This window comes from Diaphorina citri, unplaced genomic scaffold, assembly GCF_000475195.1.
Source record: "Diaphorina citri unplaced genomic scaffold, Diaci psyllid genome assembly version 1.1 scaffold516, whole genome shotgun sequence".
In the NCBI taxonomy this organism is placed as follows: Eukaryota; Metazoa; Arthropoda; class Insecta; order Hemiptera; family Psyllidae; genus Diaphorina; species Diaphorina citri.
In genome coordinates, this window is record NW_007377950.1 from 106,531 (window position 1) to 122,105 (window position 15,575).

Here is a 15,575-nt window from a genome sequence, read left to right on the forward strand (position 1 = left end):
GAACCGCGGATACCGCGAACGAACCGCGGATACCGCGAACGAACCGCGGATACCGCGAACAAACCGCGGATAACGCGAACATCAAAAGGTAAAGGTGCATTTTCCTTTCGGCGAAACTTTCGGAAACAGAACCGATTCCGATGGCTCGTCCTCTTGGATTTCCTATAGAATATATGTATATGTTTTATTTGCACATAAAATACATGAAAGTACATCGTACAATGGTACAGGTGCCATTTCAGTTTTTTTAACCGGTTTCGTTAAACAAAGTTTCCCGAAAGGAAAACACATCTTAACCACACATGAACGTTGTGTACTTACTTTCAAAATGTTCCTTATTGTTATAATCCATGGTGGGCAGATTCTTCTCCATCTCCTCCATAGAGTCGAGGAGTTTCTTTTCATCCGCGGATATCTCTTCCGCAGGATTTGCGGATAGTCCGCATATTGTCACCAACAATATCCCCAGTACTAGCTTCATACTGGTGGCATGTAGACTAAACTATGCCAGTCCCGTACTCCTATGTTGTTTACTAGTGTGATGCGATGGCAAGAGCTGATAGTGGACTCTAGTACATACTCGTAAGTATTAGCTGAGCAGGAAGAAGACTGAAAGGCTGCCCGAAAAGAGAAGGAATGAAATACATTTCATTTATTTATTTTTGAATAAGATTGGTAGAGAGAACTGTATCAGTAGGTACCAGAGGTCTTGTCGTCCCGAGACCAAAAATAACTAACTCCTCATTTTACGAACAAAGATTCTCGCTCTCAAGTCAGATTGAAACAAATTTTGACCAATCAGATGTTTGGAATATTTGATGCTTCAGTTGTTGAGCCAGTTTTGGTTCATAAATATGACTTTGGAATTGATGCTTCAGTTGTTGAGCCAGTTTTGGTTCATAAATATGACTTTGGAATTGATGCTTCAGTTGTTGAGCCAGTTTTGGTTCATAAATATGACCCTAATGATTACTGGCCACTCCGGCGTGCTGCTGGCTTTTACTGGCCCCACCTAGGCTGGGGAGGTTCATGTGAGTAGGCAAGTAGTTTATCGCCGAATGAAGGGTAAACCCTTCGTCACGAAAGACCTTGGCAGTTATACAGTGATGGCAAACTCCTTAAAAGATGAAATAAACATGCTAGTTAATGGACCAACTTCATTATACAGGGACCCACTAATATCAATGTCCACTCTGTTAACATTGTGTACCTACTGTTTGTCTGAGGTGTTCTACCTGTGTTCTACTATGTAGTTGTGTCTACTTGTAGGGTTGCCTCTATTTTCAAAGGTTCAAACTCACCTGAGCTCAGTCACATGTTTCATTTGGTTTAGTTTTGAATCGCGTCTGATGAAAGGCTACCTACTAGTGTCCAGTGACGCTGAACTCCGAGTTTACAAAAACACAGAATTTCCCATAGTTATTTTTATTTAAATACCCTATCGTATTTTATACCTAATAAATATTTCTCAGGTTTATAATCTGAAGTACATTATTATTAAAAAATCGAATTTTATCTTCAAAATAAAAGATTGGTGTCGACTAAAGAAATAGTTTCTTGAAGTTGAACTAACGAAATAATTTCTCTAAAACGTGTGTAGGTATCGGTAAACGTGTAATTTTATTTTTCACTGTTCGTAACTCACAAAATGAAAATCACAATCTGACAGTGAAATTTAAGATAGAATCGAACCCGCGACCCAGCGCTTAAAAGGCAAACGCACTACCCTCCAAGCTCACTAGGTTGGCTCACTTGTATACTTACTTGCTAGGATCAGAAGCGGCCTCTTCTACTTCTCTCTTCAGTTTCTCAGCAAGCTGTTGATTACAGGACGCGTAGAAATAATGTACCAGGTCTGCACCTCCCTGCTGGAAGAGGCCATGAGTTGTACCCGGGTATCCTAACGACTCTGCACCTGCAAATTCCAAACCAAATGCGAATTGGAATCAAACTAGAGCCTTCATAGTCCGATCGGTTCCAAATTCAAAACATATAGGTATCTTTGAGGTAAAGCAGAGAGCTTCTTCACAACTTTTGTAGGTATCACAGCACAGGGGGCACGGTTGGTCCAGTGGTTAACGCGCTTGCTTGCCATGCAGAAGGTCCCGGGTTCGAATCCCACCATCAACAAATTTTTTTTTTATTTTTTTTAGGCTTTGAAAAATTCCCTGACTTTTTTGGATTTTTGTCAATTTTGTGAGAAATTCCCTGACAATTCCCTGACTTTTCCAGTCTCCATGAAATTCCCTGACAATTCCCTGTTTTCCAGTCTGGTAGACACCCTGTATGTCCATACCACCTACCCAAGTCTTCCTTTTCTCATTCTCTCCTCTAAACTCTCCATCTGTAGCGTTCTTCTTATCATCATTTCTTACTCTGACTCTTCTTGTTTTTCCTGCTATGCTTCTAAAAACTTCATCTCAGCTGCTTGTATTCTGCTTTTATCCTTTTTTCTCATGGCCCAAGTTTCACTCCCATAGGTTTAAATAGGGATGTAGTAAGTATTGTATAGTACTTTTTTACATTTCTGTGGTACTTTCTTGTTCCATATGAGATCTCTAACAACCTGGTAGAATTTTCCTCTGCTTTCTATTCTTTGAGTTATTTCTATATCTATTTCTCCGTTTTTTGACAATGTACTTCCAAGGTTGTGATTTTAAACAGGCTAAAAACAGAGTGGATAGGAGAGCAAAGAGCATAGAGCTTTTTACTCTCAGTTCTATGCGGTTTGTAGTCATGACTTTCCTCTATCTGTTCGATGCTCTATGCTCTCTTCTCCAATATATTTTTACAGGGTTTATATGTACGCTTTTCCCCGGAATGAAATTGCATGACTGAATTCAAAATTTGCCTACGCCCCCTCCCCCCCCCGGGTTTTCACCCGACCCCCAGGTCGTGTATAAATCTGGTTTTAGCCTAAGACAACAAAATAGGTGAATTCCCTTGATTTTTTTTTTTTTTTTTTTTTTTTTTTAAGGGTTTTTAAAGGGGGAACTTAAACTTTTTTGTTTTTTTCCCCCCAAAAACCAGAAAATAGAAGCCTTCGAAATATGGTGCTGGAGGAAGATGAATAAGATCAAAAATGGACAGAAAAGCAGTGGCGTAGCGTGGTCTAAATTCAAGTGTAAGGTGTGTAGGGTACTAATTTCCATCATCCATGCTCTTCATCCATGAAGACTCTTCATGGATTGGCATAGACAAGTATAACTAGGTACCTACCTACCTTCCCAGTTCCACACTCGCCTTAGTATGCCTGATAATCCTGGCTAGGAAAATTGTTTAACTTTGAAAAAAAAAAAAAAAAAAATGGGTAATTTAAATTTGATACCCATAAACTTTGCGTGGGACGCACGGTTTAGGAGTTATAAGCGAAAAACTGCCAAAAGTGCGAAATTTCTGAGAAAAGACAGACGACCCACACTTATCCAAATAGGGGCACTATGAGCTCCAGGCGAAATCGAATAGCGTCATGAACAAACAAGTGTGGCGGACGTAACCCTGAGAGGAGAGAAAAAGTGATCAATCAACCAAACAAACAGACCAACAATCAATCAAATCATCAATCAATTTTTATTTGTACAATTATACAGTTGTATGTGGTACAATGTTAAGGCTACGTACTAATCTAAACTAAAACTAAATCTATAATAGGTACCTAATATAATAATACAATCTGTAATAAGCCCACCGTGTCTGCCATAATATATGCTATATAATGTGCAGGTAGGTAGTAGATAGTGTGAGACGATAACAAACAAGCAAGCAACAAAAAAACAATACCTACATAAAAAAAAAAACGAATTTTTAAGAAGGATATATTTTTTCTAGGATAGGAAAAAGCCAGCCGTTCCGAGAAAGAAACCTTTCTGTTTAAGATAAAATCCGCCTCAGGCGGGAATCGAACCCGCGACCCAGCGCTTAAAAGGCAGACGCACTACCCTCCAAGCTCACTTGTACACTTACTTGCTAGGATCAGAGGCGGCCTCTTCTACTTCTCTCTTCAGTTTCTCAGCAAGCTGTTGATTACAGGACGTTAGGAGTTATAAGCGAAAAACTGACAAAAGTGCGAAATTTCTGAGAAAAGACAGACGACCTACACTTATCCAAATAGGGGCACTATGAGCTCCAGGCGAAACCGACGAATAGCGTCATGAACGAACAAGTGTGGCGGACGTGACCCTGAGAGGAGAGAAAAAGTGATCAATCAACCAAACAAACAGACGAACAAACAAGCAAACAACGAAAAAACAATACCTACAAAAAAAAAACGAATTTTCAAGAAGGATATAATTTTTCTAGGATAGGAAAAAGCCAGCCGTTCCGAGAACGAACATTATCCCATCAGGATAAAATCCGCCCCGGGCGGGAATCAAACCCGCGGCTTTGCGCTTACAAGGTAGACGCACTACCAACTAAGCTAACTAGGCTGGGGACATTTTCTCTTTGCCAACACAAACTGAATTTTTGTTAAAGTTTTAGACAAGGTTTAATAAGATAGAATCGAACCCGCGACCCAGCGCTTAAAAGGCAGACGCACTACCCTCCAAGCTCACTAGGTTTGGCTCACTTGTACACTTACTTGCTAGGATCAGAGGCGGCCTCTTCTACTTCTCTCTTCAGTTTCTCAGCAAGCTGTTGATTACAGGACGCGTAGAAATAGTGTACCAGGTCTGCACCTCCCTGCTGGAAGAGGCCATGAGTTGTACCCGGGTATCCTAACGACTCTGCACCTGCAAATTGCAAACCAAATGCGAATTGGAATCAAACTAGAGCCCTCAGAGTCCAAAATCAAAACATATAGGTATCTTTGAGGTAAAGCAGAGCTTCTTCACAACTTTTGTAGGTACCACAGCACAGGGGGCACGGTTGGTCCAGTGGTTAACGCGCTTGCTTGCCATGCAGAAGGTCCCGGGTTCGAATCCCACCATCAACAAACGGAATCAAACTAGAGCCTTCATAGTCCGATCGGTTCCAAAATCAAAACATATAGGTATCTTTGAGGTAAAGCAGAGAGCTTCTTTACAACTTTTGTAGGTATCACAGCAATACCGAGTGTCTCCTTTACTCTTAATTCTCATTCATTATCAATCTTTTTACACTGGTAATGCCGCCACTGGTCGCTACTTGATTAAAGTAGTTACTCAAATGTCCTCACGAGACTGTGTGCACCCCGAACTCCAAGCACAGAGCTGAAAGAAAATTCGACCCCGCCGGGAATCGAACCCAGGACCTCCGGTGTGCAAGCCTAGTGTGATACCCACTCGGCCACGGAGGTTGCCTCGAAATATCATCAAGAGAAAACCAAGGCGGAATGCATACTAGAGAATCTTGGATTTCCCATGGTTAACTACAGGCGCTATTTCAGTTTAACAAGGGGACTGGAACGGGTTCCTTTTCCGAAAGGAAAACACGCCTAAGGTCTGCCTGATCAATGGAGCAGTTGCAAATGGGTAAAAATTATAAATAAATGGTCGATTCCTATGTAAAAAGTTGGGAAAAAACTCCGAAGAAATAACTGTAAAAGGTCGAAAATTTAATTTTTATTTGCCGTTCTAATGAAAAAGTTCAAAGAGTTGTGACGTCAGATTTCAGGTCAAAAAGCGCAGAAACGCTTACGCACAAACAAACGAAACGGGAGTCATGAATTATGACGTCATCGCCTACGGGAGCGTATGTTGTGACGTCAAAGTTTACGATTTACCGGTATTTTTTAAATCGATTTATCTCGGTAGGTATCTAGAAGTCGTAGAAGTAAAAGAAAAATTCCATTGGTCCTCATTTTTTACTGATTTACATTAACCCTATTTTAACTATTTACCTGCAGATATGGCGGTTTTCGACCACCCATAGTTGTGCACAAACGGCAGAGACGCCTCAAGGATTGTGTTGCGAATATCTGCTTCATTATCACTCTTGCCTGTATCTTTCGAGTTCTCAGAAGATGAGTTTGAATCGCTCGATGAAGAAGTTGATTGCTCAAATTGAACACACGTTAAGTGAATGCATTTTCTGTCTGCAAGAAAATAAGTTTGTTGTTTTCAAATGTCGGGAACTTGTCCATTGGGTCATTCTCCTAAAAGAAGAAAATATTGATAATTGGCCTAAAACAATTTTTAGTGTAGGGACACATGGCCTTATTAAGTTTGTTGTTGTTTTCAAATGTCGGAAACTTGTCCATTGGGTCATTCTCCTAAAAGAAGAAAATATTGATAATTGGCCTAAAACAATTTTTAGTGTAGGGACACATGGCCTTATTACATAGCGTGTAAATAAATAAATAAATAAATAGGTAATTTCTAGTGTTGGTAAGTATTAGGTACCTTATGTAAATGCTGTGGAAAGAAGTGGAAAAAAAAAAAAATACAGATAAAATATATAAATACAATTAGATAGATACAACTGGGTATTTGTACTTATGTATTTGGTGTTTTATTACATCTTCAAAGTGTACAGAGTTGGTTTGAAAAGTATAAAATTGTTAAAGAACCTACTTCATAAAAAAAGTATCTACGTACCTACAAAATTAACAACATATGTAAGTAGGTACCTACCTAGGTACTCATTTGAAGTTTGCTTTTATCAATCCACACTTATTGAAAAAAAAAAATCTGTGAAGCAAGATAAAGTCTTGCTTTGAGTACCAACCACCTCCTCTTCCACATCTCACTGCTTATAGCTTATGGACTATTGAGTAATGAAGCCTACATTTCCATAGGTCTACCTACATAATTTTAAAAAGACATTTAGTAAACAATAGGAAACACTTTGTGGGATTCAATAAATGGACGATAAATTCCACTGAATCAAATCAATAGCACACAGCGACTCTTTCAAACATTCCTCCTGCTTTTTTGGATCAACCCCTGGTAGCTTCTGATTATTCAACAACTGAACATTCATTTCTGGTTTCTTCCTGTTGGAAATCCCACTCTGAACTTCTTGCAAGAAAGCTTCGTAATGCTCTTTGCTGATTTTCAGAGCCTCTTCCAACACTTTCAAAATATTGGCTTCAAACAACGGGAAATATGTTTTGTTGAAATCAACAAAATGTTTGTTCAACTTGACAAATTTCAGTAGGTTCAAGCTGGATATGATGGTTTCTTTATTTTCCACAACATCAGTTTCCACGCCTTTGCTTAATTTACAATAGATATTGATCAAGTCGTACAGTTTCTTATTGGTGTAGTGATTTAGGTTACGGATAAGAATGTTATTGATAACTTCTGACTTTAAACCAGAATGCTGACTCAACATGGATTCTATTCTGATCAGAGTTAGAAACAAAACTGTCTTGTCTGATTTGTTGAGGAGTGATTGAAACACTTTCAGTCCTAGTAAACGCAAAGATTTCATATCATTGTAAATGATCAGATTTATTAGTGTTTCATAAATGTTCAAAAGCCCATTCACCTGAAACATTTCTAGAGTTGAGAGCGAGTTGTCATCAATCCAAGCTAGATTGGATTCTATCAATTTTAAACCCTTGTTGATACTGAGTTGTCATCAATCCAAGCTAGATTGGATTCTATCAATTTTAAACCCTTGTTGATACACAGGTACGAGAAACTACTGATCAAATGCTGGCTAAGACTAATGTTTTGTACAAATAAATAAACAGAGCTGTAGACTTTGGGAATATCGGACATATTCTCACAGTAAAGAAGGTAATAGAAATTAGCTAAACCACTTGATGGAAATTCTTCCAATGGAAAAATAAGTGAACTCTGAAGGGACTGACTCAAGTTTTCTAGAATGCTACTTTTACAACTCCTTAATTCTTCATTCAGGGATACACAATTATAAAAGCTGACAGGGTTCTTGATTAATTTACAAATCAAATGAACAATTTTCTCGGCTAAAATGTACAGGCTTGAACAGGACCCATTGTCCTTCTTCTCTAAATCTGCATTCACCATTGGATTACCAAGGATTGTCACCAGGGAACAAACAAGTGCAGGTTTCAAATCATTCTCGTAATGGTTATCATTGATGAAGGCGTAGAACTTGAATGACTCTGTGTACATCTCGGTTATCATTTCCACGTCATTGTCCACCTCGAGCAGAGTCAATTCTTCTCCTTCCAATTTATGATTGTCCATGGTCAAACTTGATAGCTTATTTTCAATCATATGAAAACACCATTGGATACACGTACACTTGTTGATGATCTTATCAAACAAAAGTGTCAGAGGTTTAAGTAAAATGAGGAAAACATCATTGGAATTTTCAGTCCCGTATTCAATGAGAGTGAGGAGCATACCTTCACTTGATGATATCTTCACAAGTTCACATAGAATATTCTCGTAGAATTCCAACTGCCTTCGGAACAGTTTGGCTTCCTGAACTTTGCCCTCGATGTGGTCAATGACAAGCTTGACAAGGTCTTCATACAACTCATTGGCTATGGCGGATTTATACTCTTCACAATCCAAGATTGGTTTCAAAAGTCTCTCATCTTGTTTTCCGAGTACTTTGTTAATTACCTGCAGAATCTCTTCTTTACTTTCTTGATTTGTGGCAGACATGACTGTCAGTTTGAACAAGCTGTTGATAAAATTGGTGACAGCACTGTGGTGGTTAAATGTTGCTTTGCAACCCTGGTTTTACAGGTAGGCACTGAGTTCTGTGTTTTATGTGCCACTTCAGAGGGTGTTATGTAACCAAGTCACAGCTGAATGTGAACAAAGTCAAGTGTAACGTGTAACAAGTACTCTTCACTGAATTTCTGAACTTCAAACTACTTTTCCAGGAACTTACTACCTCTTCAAAAGAGATCTACAACAACGGGATTTGAATCTTTTGTTGCCCAAAACAAATTACCATTTTTTAGGTTAGATTTCCAAAAGTTCGAGCTTTCGAAGGTAATTTAAAGATTACTTACGTAGTTGGATGTGGACAGCTCTGAAATTCAATAAACTACTCGTGCTCCTCAGGAAAAATGCCATTTCCACTGGGCTCAGCAAAAAAAGCTGAACTTTTAAGAACTTTTGAAAAAATTCAAAAAAGTTTTTTTTTATCAACAAAACTTACCTCTCGTACTTTTTCAAGACACTGCTAGAGCGCGCTACAGGCTACAGCGTATCTCTGGAACTTCCTTCAGCACCCGCTAGAGCGCGCAACGGTTTGTTTACTTTTTGAAAAAAAAATCCGAGCGGATAAGCGCGAAATTTCAAAAAAGTGTGAATTCAAAATTTGGACTTTGGAATATTTTTCTTTAGAAAAATAGAAATTTTCCATTTCTACCCTTGAAAAGCTGATCCACTCTTCTTAAAAAGATGGCTTCTAAAGTGGCGACTCCAGTAAGTACCCATTATTTGAAATTTATGGTATCTTGTTGGTATTTTGTTGATGTTAACCAGCCAGGTGGTAGGTAACTCACACAGCATACAGTAGGCTTTTAGCATTCCCAAGTTCCCCTGCTGAAATGCGAGGGATTGTGAGGAAGGCAACAGTCCTTCTGCCGCCCATACATTCTATGAGACACCAATTTCTTTGATAATTGTCTTGGCATCATCATATGAAAACCTGATTTAGTGGGTGCAATAGTCAGTCCTATGTACTGGACTGCACACACAGGAATTTTGTCTGAAATGTCCCCCTTTTTAACCCTCCGTTGGGTGCAATTCATCTGTGAGATGAAGTAACTACCTACATTTTTTCCTGATATGCAGCACTAGGGTTGATTGGTCTTGTGACTTTTCCTCATTTACCTTCCTTGATATGTGGTCAGTTTCAGTTTAGTATTGACAGGTTGGGCTGTACAGCATACTTACTCTAATCTATTGGATGTATTGTGTCAAATCGTGTAACTTGTCACACTTACGCCCTTTTGGTAAATATTTCATATATTTTCAGGACTCGGATGTTCATATCACATTTGAAGACCAGCAGAAAATCAATCAGTTTGCCAAGCACAATGCTAAGTTGGAGGACTATAAAGATGAACTTAAAGTGAAAGAGGTATGGCAGGATCTCCTAGCACAGTTTACTAGTGGTTTTGTGAACTGCAGACCTCACTCAGATTCTTTTGCCTAAGCTGAGACTTTAACAATAACGTCCTTTCATATCAACAATTATTGTTGTTTAACTTGGTACCTATTTGAATTTTGGACAAATTTACGATTTAGAAAAATGTCCTGCTTTGAAAAAATGTCTTCTGGGTAATCCTACGTATTGTATGAATGGGTAACCCTTTGTAATACATAATTATGTATCAAAACAAATAAAACTATCTACATGTCTTATTTAGGTAGGTACCTATATATAAAAAAAAGAGGTGACAGACACTATTACAAAACCTGTCAATCACTCTAAAGAATAAAATTAAAGAATGGTTGATTTTGAACCTTTTAAACAAAACAAAAGATTTACCTTTGGTTGATTTTGAACCTTTGAAACAGAACAATAGATTGTCAGGGGTTTACCATCTTGACTTCCCACACATATGAATATGTATTGATATGCGTGGCAACTGTATTGGGCGCCCCGTTCAGCTTTGGGGCCCCAAATTTTAAGGATTGTGGCACATTTAATATTATTATTTTTCTTTATGATAAAAACTCAATTAGAAATAAAAATGCTATCACTTTGTTTCAGAGCAATGTTTATGATTGTGACAACAACTGAATGGAAAATCCAAATCCCAAAGAAGTATAATATGTACTTTGAATTGTAAGTGTATATTCCAGTATAGACATGGAGCATAATAATCAGGTGGTAGAAATGAAGTCATCATTTCCTAACAGTACACAGGCTACCAACAGTGAACAAGACAGTAACTCTCCCAAAGAAGTATAATATGTACTTTGAATTGTAAGTGTATATCCCAGTACAGACATGGAGCATAATAATCAGGTGGTAGAAATGAAGTCATCATTTCCTAACAGTACACAGGCTACCAACAGTGAACAAGACAGTAACAAAACCTTTGACCATGATGCCGAGTGCCTTGAAATAGCAGTAAACATCATCTATCTAATAAGATATGGTAATAAAAGCTGTGTTCCAAGTAAAGACACTCAATATGTTGTAATGAAAACAATAGACGCATTGAACAGTTATGTTCTACATTGTAGCCACGGTGTAACAAACAGTTGCTATTGGAAGCAAGTACAAGAAGAATATTCTAAATTGAATTCATACAACCCAGATATTGTTGGAGTTGATTGTGAATTACTGCTGCAGTTTCTTGTGAAAATGAAAGATGCCGTGTTACACACCAAAGGTAAAATTGTATGTCCAAAAGTACAAGATAAAATAGTTTCCCTAATTTCTAATTTAGAATTGTTCAAACTTCAATGGAATAAACAAGACAAGTCTAAAAAGATAATCAAATTTACAAAATTAAGGAAACAAAACCAACCTCTCAATATAGAAAAGAAGCAATTATACAATAAGCTGGTACAAAATGATTTGTCAACTATTCCACAAGAATTATCAACAGAGTTCGTGAGTTCCTCACTACTAGAGATATTTCATAAATGTAGGATAATGCTACAGAACAACAAAGACTGGGTACCACACCAAGAAGGGCAGAGGTACATTCTCCCCATGTTGGAACTATTTGAAAAATACTGTATCTTTTCCAATGAATCTACAAAGGAAACAGTGGATGCAGATATGAACCTCTATAGAAAGGTCTTAAATGATCCATGTAATACTGTGATGGATGAAAAAGATCTCATGTTCATAGGATTTATTAAAGAAATGATGAAAATTGTTCTAATGTTATTTGAGACGAACGCAAAAATTTCTCTTCACACCAGGAATGAAATGCAGTCATTCTTTAAATTCTTCAAAGATCTCATATCATACTGGGAAATGAAAAAATATCCACCAAGTTGGTCACTAAATGGTCAAAAAGTTAAATTGAAAGGGGATCAGAAGAAATTTCACAAACTCTTGATGAAATTAAACAATAAAATAGTTCAGACTCCTAGCTCAAGTCACACTATTCATGATAATGTTAATATCCTGTTGAATGCGTTGAGAAGTTATTTGGAATTTTCTAAAAGTCCCTCACAGAAAATTTGGGGTGACACGAAAATGTTGTTTGCCAAAGTAAATATTCCAGATGATGAAAAGGAAAAAGATCCTAATTATGTTGATATCCTGTTGAATGCGTTGAGAAGTTATTTGGAATTTTGTAAAAGTCCCTCACAGAAAATTTGGGGTGACACGAAAATGTTGTTTGCCAAAGTAAATATTCCAGATGATGAAAAGGAAAAAGATCCTGCGTTCACCTTGCACGAGTAGTCAAGGATACGTGTGATTTATCCAAGTTTGAAGAAAGTGCAAGGGCGTTTGTTGATAGTGTAGCTCATGAAGTTTGCCCGCAAGAATTGCAAAACCATATTGATAATAAGAATGATTCGAGTGATGATGAAGATGACTGGAGTGATGCTAGCACTGATATTGAAGATGAAAACAATTTCACCATTACTAGAGAAGACAAAGTGTTAGTCATAGAATTGAATAATGAACATTTGATTGAACCAAACTCTCCATTCTCAGTGTTTGCAAATATTCCAGACGATAGAACAATAGTGTTGACTAACAAGAGACTCAAGGCATACAATGCGTTCATGATAATGCTAGATGATGAAAATAAATTGAAACTCGAGTTTCCCAATGTATCTTCATTTCTGTTATTTGCACAAGATAACCAGGACATTATTGAGAGATTAAATCTAATACACAAGGAACAGATATCAAGACGCAAGTCAATCCTATTCAATCCCACTATGAAACAATTGAACATGCAATGTGTAACCTTCATTCAATCTGATGAAAGTATTACAAATCAAGAAAACTTTTGGTTAAGACCGGTGCAACGGTTGGCGGCATTTTACCGCTTTTTGACAGTTTTTGTTGTAATTTAACAATATCTTGGGAACAGTATAAGCTAGAGACTTGAAATTTGGTATGTAGTTCACAAATGTGACAAGGATGCAACCCAAAACGTTTGGTTGAGATGGTTGCTGTTCTTGGCGGTATTTTGACCGCTTTTGGACAGATTTCGACCGTTTTTTTGGCAGTTTTCAGCTATAGCGACAAAACAGTTGGAGATATTGTAAAAGTTGGGGTAAAAGTTAGAATAAGGAAAGTTGTGTGATGTTCACACCAGATTTTTACACTGGTAATGCTGCCATAGGTTGCTACTTCATTAAAGTAGCTACTGAGTGCACCCTGAACTCAGTTTACTTACGTCTATAGTTTTCGCGCAAGTCATGTTTGATAAGTTTGGTCAAGTTCTCCATGATGATGTTCTTGTATCCATTGAGCAGCTCCATGTAAATCTGTTTGTAAAGGAAGAAGTACTCCACATAGGATTTCATTTTATCAATGCGGGTCTCCTTGTTGGCTTCAATGATTTGTTGAAACTGAGTGCTTGCACAACGATGGACGAAGGTGGTTTGGTTGTCGTAGAAATTGTTCAGTTGATCGTTGATCCTGTAAATAATAAGATATCTCGAATAATAAGTATAGCTGGGGGACATTAAACAAGGAGTATACCAGGCAATACCGGCATGAAAATTTCTTTGCTGAAGGACTAGCAAAGGTTGAGAGCGCCAGAAAATAATAAGGCATCTCGAATAATAAGTATGGCTGGGGGACATTAAACAAGGAGTATACCAGGCAATACCGGCATGAAAATTTCTTTGCTGAAGGACTAGCAAAGGTTGAGAGCGCCAGACTAGTGAGCTTGAAGGGTAGCGCGTCTGCCTTGTAAGCGCTAGGCCGCAGGTTTGATTCGATTCATGTCCGGAGCGGATTTTATCCTTTTATTTGAACAATAAATCTCTATTAAAACACCTCCTTACTTGTAGACAATATTCTTCTTGTTGGCCTTGAGAATGGCGTCCACGAAATTGTCGACATCAAAATGAATTGTCTCAGGTTCCGTGAGGGGCGCTAGTGTAGAGTAGTTAAGATACCGATCCGGATCTTTTGTTGTGGCTAACGTTTCATCTGTGGTCTGTCCCGGACTCACCCACCAAGCGAATAGGAGGGCTATAATAATGCTAGGGAGTCGTGTAGGCATGCTTCCCCTGTTTGAAATCTCTCGTTCCTCGGCACTGCGTCCTTTGGCCAAAGGAGAAGTTTGTTTTTTTTTTTTTTGTTTTTTTTTTAGATCTTTTTGTCTTTTGTTGTGGCTAACGTTTCATCTGTACTCTGTCCCGGGCTCACCCACCAAGCGAGTAGGAGAGCTATAAGAATGCTAGGGAGTCGTGTAGGCATGCTTCCCCTGTTTGAAATCTTTCGTTCCTCGGCACTACGTCCTTTGGCCAAAGGAGAAGTTTCTTTTTTTTTTTAGATCTTTTTTTGAAATTTCACGTCATATCAAATATTTTGCACATGATTGTGGCTGTGATCAAGATGTTTCCAAGATAACACACATTTCATGAGGACATTGAAGATTTTAAAAGTTTACATTGGACTGTACCATTCTCAAACTTGAATTAGGTATTTTCTTTTTTAAGAAGAAAATTGGAACTTTTTTGTTTTGATGAACAGTATAGATTTCTTAGGTAACCTATAATTTTTTCTATAACTATGACAAAACTGCGGACCGTCACTGTACAAAACTGCGGACTGACTGGACGTTTTGTAAAGGTGCTATGTATGTAAATAATAATGTACCTACGTATGTATGTAACAGCTGTTCGTAATGACTCAAATGCTATTGATGTAGTTTTTATTATTATTATATATAAAAAAAAAAATCTAGTGTGAACATCACACCACTTCCTATTACATTTGCAGAATACGTACCTATTTGAAAAAAAAAAAAAAAAAATCTAGCCCCGACCCCCCCCTACTTGTAGGTATATGTATGTAGGGTTGCCTCTATTTTCAAACTCACCTGAGCTCAGTCACATGTTTCATTTGGTTTAGTTTTGAATCACGTCTGATGAAAGGCTACCTCTACTGTCCAGTGACGATGAACTCCGAGTTTACAAAAACACAATTTCCCATAGTTATTTTTATTTAAATACCCTATCGTATTTTATACCTAATAAATATTTCTCAGGTTTATAATCTGAAGTACATTATGTGTCCAAAAATTGAACTTTTTTACTTTCTATTTTTTGAAAAAAAATTTCTTACTCTCCGTGTAATAAGGAATCATATAAAGTACGAAAAAATTGGATTTTTTTCGAAGTTCGAAGCAACATTGACTTTGGTTGATATCTTGATGAGTGACTGTCTGATTTTTACCATTTGATCAATTTTTTGATTTTCTGCGAGGGTTGGTAGGTACTATATGGTCAAGGCTCCATTGAGGACGCTTCTTTTCATTAGCATGGTTTGTTCATTTTCTATTGGGTCAATACTAGGCTATGGTCGATGGTAGGTTCTCTGTTATGGACGCCTACTTTTAGGGCTTAGGGACCAGCCTGGTTAGCGTAGGTACCTAGTAGGTACCTACGCTATAGTGGGTAGGTACCCACTATAGTGGCGTACCTAATACCCACTATAGTGGGTAGGTACGCTAGGTCTAGCTAGGTCGCGAGTTCGACTTCCACCCCGGCCGAACTTTAGCGCCAACACCTTTTAACAAATAAGGTTTG

General features: G+C 37.9%; 2 protein-coding genes and 1 long non-coding RNA gene across 3 annotated transcripts in view; 1 reads left to right on the forward strand and 2 right to left on the reverse strand.

The window, feature by feature from the left end:
- Positions 1-9,043, reverse strand: part of LOC103509636 (ubiquinone biosynthesis protein COQ9-B, mitochondrial) — an 11,246-nt gene extending 2,203 nt beyond the window's left edge. Inside the window, exons 1-3 of the mRNA XM_026823928.1 lie at positions 8,882-9,043; positions 5,819-6,013; positions 4,580-4,730 (exon numbers count right to left, since the gene is read on the reverse strand). Coding sequence (XP_026679729.1) covers positions 4,580-4,730; positions 5,819-6,013; positions 8,882-8,945 — 410 coding nt within the window. The 5' untranslated portion in view covers positions 8,946-9,043. The remainder of the gene's footprint in view (positions 1-4,579; positions 4,731-5,818; positions 6,014-8,881) is intronic.
- Positions 9,044-9,156: 113 nt separating this feature from the next.
- On the forward strand, positions 9,157-9,957 carry LOC113467647. Its single transcript, XR_003391643.1, has 2 exons — positions 9,157-9,299; positions 9,856-9,957. It is a non-coding gene; the product is annotated as an uncharacterized LOC113467647 (long non-coding RNA).
- Positions 9,958-13,199: 3,242 nt separating this feature from the next.
- LOC103509637 lies at positions 13,200-14,597 on the reverse strand. Its single transcript, XM_008474262.3, has 3 exons — positions 14,143-14,597; positions 13,824-13,945; positions 13,200-13,452 (listed from the first exon to the last, which is right to left on the reverse strand). Exons 1-3 carry the CDS (start codon positions 14,239-14,241, stop codon positions 13,200-13,202), a joined length of 474 nt encoding a protein of 157 aa, XP_008472484.2. The 5' UTR covers positions 14,242-14,597.
- Between the last annotated feature and the right edge of the window lie 978 nt (positions 14,598-15,575).

Excerpts from the sequence above, each read along its gene's own strand:
- LOC103509637 (XM_008474262.3), bottom strand. The coding sequence starts at position 14,241 with ATGCCTACACGACTCCCTAGCATTCTTATAGCTCTCCTACTCGCTTGG. Across the intron at positions 13,946-14,142 it reads CGTTAGCCACAACAAAAGAC|CCGGATCGGTATCTTAACTA; the intron begins AAAAAGATCTAA and ends ACAACAAAAGAT. Across the intron at positions 13,453-13,823 it reads AAGAAGAATATTGTCTACAA|GATCAACGATCAACTGAACA; the intron begins GTAAGGAGGTGT and ends TATTATTTACAG.